At 39.6% G+C, this 4,031-nt stretch overlaps 1 protein-coding gene across 1 annotated transcript; it reads right to left on the bottom strand.

Moving 5' to 3' along the window:
- Window positions 1-765: 765 nt before the first annotated feature.
- On the bottom strand, window positions 766-2,410 carry ZBED8 (zinc finger, BED-type containing 8). The gene is given in 4 exon segments (XM_015425499.1): window positions 766-969; window positions 971-1,700; window positions 1,702-2,083; window positions 2,086-2,410. Coding segments are annotated over 4 exon segments (1,641 nt in total).
- Between the last annotated feature and the right edge of the window lie 1,621 nt (window positions 2,411-4,031).

The raw sequence follows: 4,031 nt of genomic DNA on the forward strand, positions 1-4,031 counted from the left end.
ATTCAACCTTCTTTCCTCTGTCAATCACTAACTCAAGACTTCTAACGGTTCCACCCAACACCCCTGCAGGCTTTTAAAGTAAGGACTCTTCAGCCCTGCTTACTGCTAATTCTGTTTTAGCCAACTGAATAGAGAATTCACCCTTGGAAGATTTATGAAAGGATTCACACTTTTAACCTCAATTCCTTTTTTTTTCCCAAAGAAAATTTACACCTGAAAAACATGTGACAGAATTCACACCAACCTATAATGCTGATTGGAGGAGCATGATGAATTATTGATAAGGCACCTCTCCTTTTTGTACCACCATGGCTATGGGCCTGCTCCTCGACCTGATGTGCCCCAGTTCATTTTCACCCAGCTGTATCATCAACATGTCTGGTGACTGGTTATGCCAAAGGCAATACAATATGTAAGGAAGAGACTAGCTCTGCCGCAAAAGTGCAACCCTGAAGAACTAAGCGAAGGCTAGAGTGGGAGGCCTGACCTTGTAAGCTGTTACAGAAATGGCTGTTTTGCATCTCACTACAGAGCTATACAGCTAAAATATCTTAATCAACAGCTGGACTGGATAGAGCAGACGTTCCCAAACATATTTGGCCTACTGCCCTCTTTTCAGAAAAAAAAATTACTCAGCACACCCCTGGAAATCTACCTTCAAGAAGTGGAAAAAAAGATGCAGTGACAAATTTGCACTTAGTGAAGAAAGATGTTGTTGTAAATAAGGCACTTTGAAGCAGAAAATCATAGAAGTATTTTATACAATCAACCATAGTAACATTTGCATACGCACAGGAAATTAAGATAATGAAGGATAATATTCAAATAAAAATCACAAATAACATTACAAATAATCCTAATTGGAGGAACCTGGTGCGCTGCTATCAATTTATTAATGTTTGGCTCTATTTTTGTAAGTAGCAATCTTAAATCACCACGATTAGCTATTTGCAGTCAGTTTCTTTTTTTTAGTTAACAGAATTGTGACCACACTGAACCCACATTCCAATAAATATGTTGAAGGAAATGCAATTAGAAACTTTTGTACTACATCTCATTATTCAGGATAAAGTGTAGGTATGTGCTTTTGCACCCAGAACTGCTGGTAGCCATCTTTGAATTTAAATTTCAGTTACTCATTTGTTGTTACTTCTATAAGTTCTTCTTGTAATTATGGAGATTCTTCTGTGTCTGTACTTGAAAAAGGGTCCAAAACCCAGTCGGGCATGTTCATTGTAAGAATATCTTCAAATAGTTGATTAAAGTCAGAATAGAGAGCCTCCAAGTGCTGACAATAGGTAAGCAAGCCTTCATCATGTTTTTCTACTGTTGATAAATTTGGAAACTGGCTGAATTCCCCTCGTTCTAAATTCAAGTTCAAGTTGGATCGTAAAGCATCATCTTTGTTTTCTAGGAACTCTAGCACTGAGTCAAAGAGCTTATAAAACTGATTCAAACAGGCACCTTTTGATAGCCAACAGACTTCTGTATGAAGCAGCAAGTGATTGTATTCTTAATCATTTTCAGTAAAAAGACGTCCAAACAATCTGTCATTCACTGAATTGCTTCTGATTTTGTTGACCACTTTAATGACATAATATAATGACCTATGTAGGCATTCACTCAGATTTTTGGCAACTAGATGTTGACGATGAATGACACAGTGTACAGTGATAACATTTGGAACCACTTTTTTTAATCACTGGAGCATAATCAGTAGCAATTGGCAATATATTACTCAGGGGAATTTCTTTTTCTTTAAAAAGCTGTTCCAATGCATGAAATATCGATTTTCCTTTGGTATCAATTTGCAAATTTTTAGCTAATAATAATTCTTGGCAATTTTTCCCCTCTTTTATGAATCACACATATGCTAAAAGAAAGGCTTCATTTCCTGGCAAATTTGACTCATCAAGCCGTATAGAGAACTGGGATGTTTTTAAATACTCACATAATGAATCTTCAACACCTTGAGCCATTTCATCAATTTTCCATTGAACTATATTATTGCTCAAATAAATTTTCTTGGTAATATAAGATGCTGGCTTGTGTAGCATGGTGCGCATTACCTCACTTATAGTATAGAATTAATAGATTGTGGTTTTCCCGATTTAGTAACCAGTAATGAAATGTTGTAAGAAGCACGCAGCCCATTGTCATCTTTTGCCAATGTCGGGTGTCTCAAAAAGTTTTCTTTAAATGCTTGAAAATAAGATAAATCCTTATCTTTCTTATCAGCATGAACTTTTGTCAAATGTTCTTGTAGTCCTGAAGGCTTCATAGCTTCTTTTGGTAAAACGTTTTGGCAAATCAGGCACATTGGTAATATACTGTTTGTAGGCGACTGAATAAAGCCATAGTTCAAATATTGAATACTATATTGTCTACATGTTTTCTTAGGTTCAGCCATGATATTATCTGTAAAAATTAAAATTTCTGTGTTTATATATAAAACAATTAACATTACCGGCAGCAGGGCGTAAGTTATAGTTCTTCCCACCACTGGGGAATAACCCCCCCCCACACACACACACATGAATTGTTGGGGGGAAAGCCAGCTTTAAATTATCTGGAAATCATTACTGCCTTGCACCCCCACCTCCACACTAGGTGTAAGGCAGCTTACATAGTACAATCCAAAGAGCAATCCAATATCCCCTCCCCGCACATGAATAGTTGAGAAAAAGCCAGCTTTGCAATTTCTTTAACCTTGAAATCATTATTTAGCAGAGCATGAATTCAAACCCAGATCTCCCAGACCCTTGTCTGACACTTAAACACTGTACCACACTGACCAGATGGCTGTCCCAAATAGAAAGAGAAGGTTCTCAAGAACTTCCACTTTAACTTCTGGCTTCCCAGTGTCCTCTTTCTGCAGAGTTCTGCTTCAAAGCATGCAACCAAGTCTCAGTGAATCTGAGCCCAAGTGCAAGGGAGAGTTCGCAATCCTTGGCTTCTCCCCTTCACAAATCACAATGGAAAACCACAACAGAACAACACCAGAGCACTATCAGGGACAACAAATGTACAACACTGAACCCACAAACAGCAGCTGCCGCCCCCCCCCAGCTAAACAAAACACACAAAGGAAACAGCAGTACAGTTTCAAGAAATATATTTAAAAACCAACCAGAAAATTTCAATATTTAAACAACCACCAATAACAAAAGCTGAATCACAAAATTAAAAAATGAGCAAAACCCGCCACCACACCAATAAGCAACTACTATAGTTAATTAAAACAAAGCAAAGCAATCCAACAGAAATACTTTTAAATGCAAGCCAAATAGCCCCAGAAAAGGATCCACCTCAAGCCCATCCTGGCCTACTCCCTCAAAGGAGCAAGGAAGGGCCTGCCTGGCCAGCCCCAAGTAGGTGTTGCACAGCCAAGCTGTGCCACTAAGCAAGGTAAGGCCAGGCTGGGCAGGGCCCTCCCTCAACATGCTGGGCCAGATGTGATGAAGTTGGGCCTGGCTGTCCCTCACTGAGTCAGTTAAGCCCAGGCTGGGCGCAGTGAAGGATGGGCTGGGTATGTTCCTTGTTGGGCAGAGTGAGTCCAGTCATGTCCCTAGTTGTGCCAAGAAAGGTCAAGTACATCCTTTGATGAGTGCAAGAAGGCTGGGACAGACACATCCTTTGTCATGCCAGTTTTTCTTGGAGGTCTCCCATCCATTTACTAGCCAGGGCTGGCCCTGCTTAACTTCTGAGATATGATGAGTTTGGTCTAGCCTGAGCTATCGAGGTCAGGGCTGCTTTGCACTACAGGAGTTTAAACTGGATAGACGTTTTGCTCCACAAATTCCAAACCCTGAGTGTTTTAGGTCATGCACCAAGCCTAGCAGTGGTTGGCAAAAGACTGAGGTGAGTGTCAGGCAGGGTGGAGGGAGATCCATGCCAGTTGCTACTAAAATCTCTTGAAAGTCTGAATTAAGAAGAAGAAGAAAAATCCTTCCTTAGTAATACCATTGCCCACATTATGAAATAATTAATAACACACAGTTGGAACAGAATAATTTCATTTAAAGGTACTA

This window comes from Gekko japonicus, unplaced genomic scaffold, assembly GCF_001447785.1.
Source record: "Gekko japonicus isolate JY-2015 unplaced genomic scaffold, Gekko_japonicus_V1.1 scaffold493, whole genome shotgun sequence".
NCBI classification, from domain to species: domain Eukaryota; kingdom Metazoa; phylum Chordata; class Lepidosauria; order Squamata; family Gekkonidae; genus Gekko; species Gekko japonicus.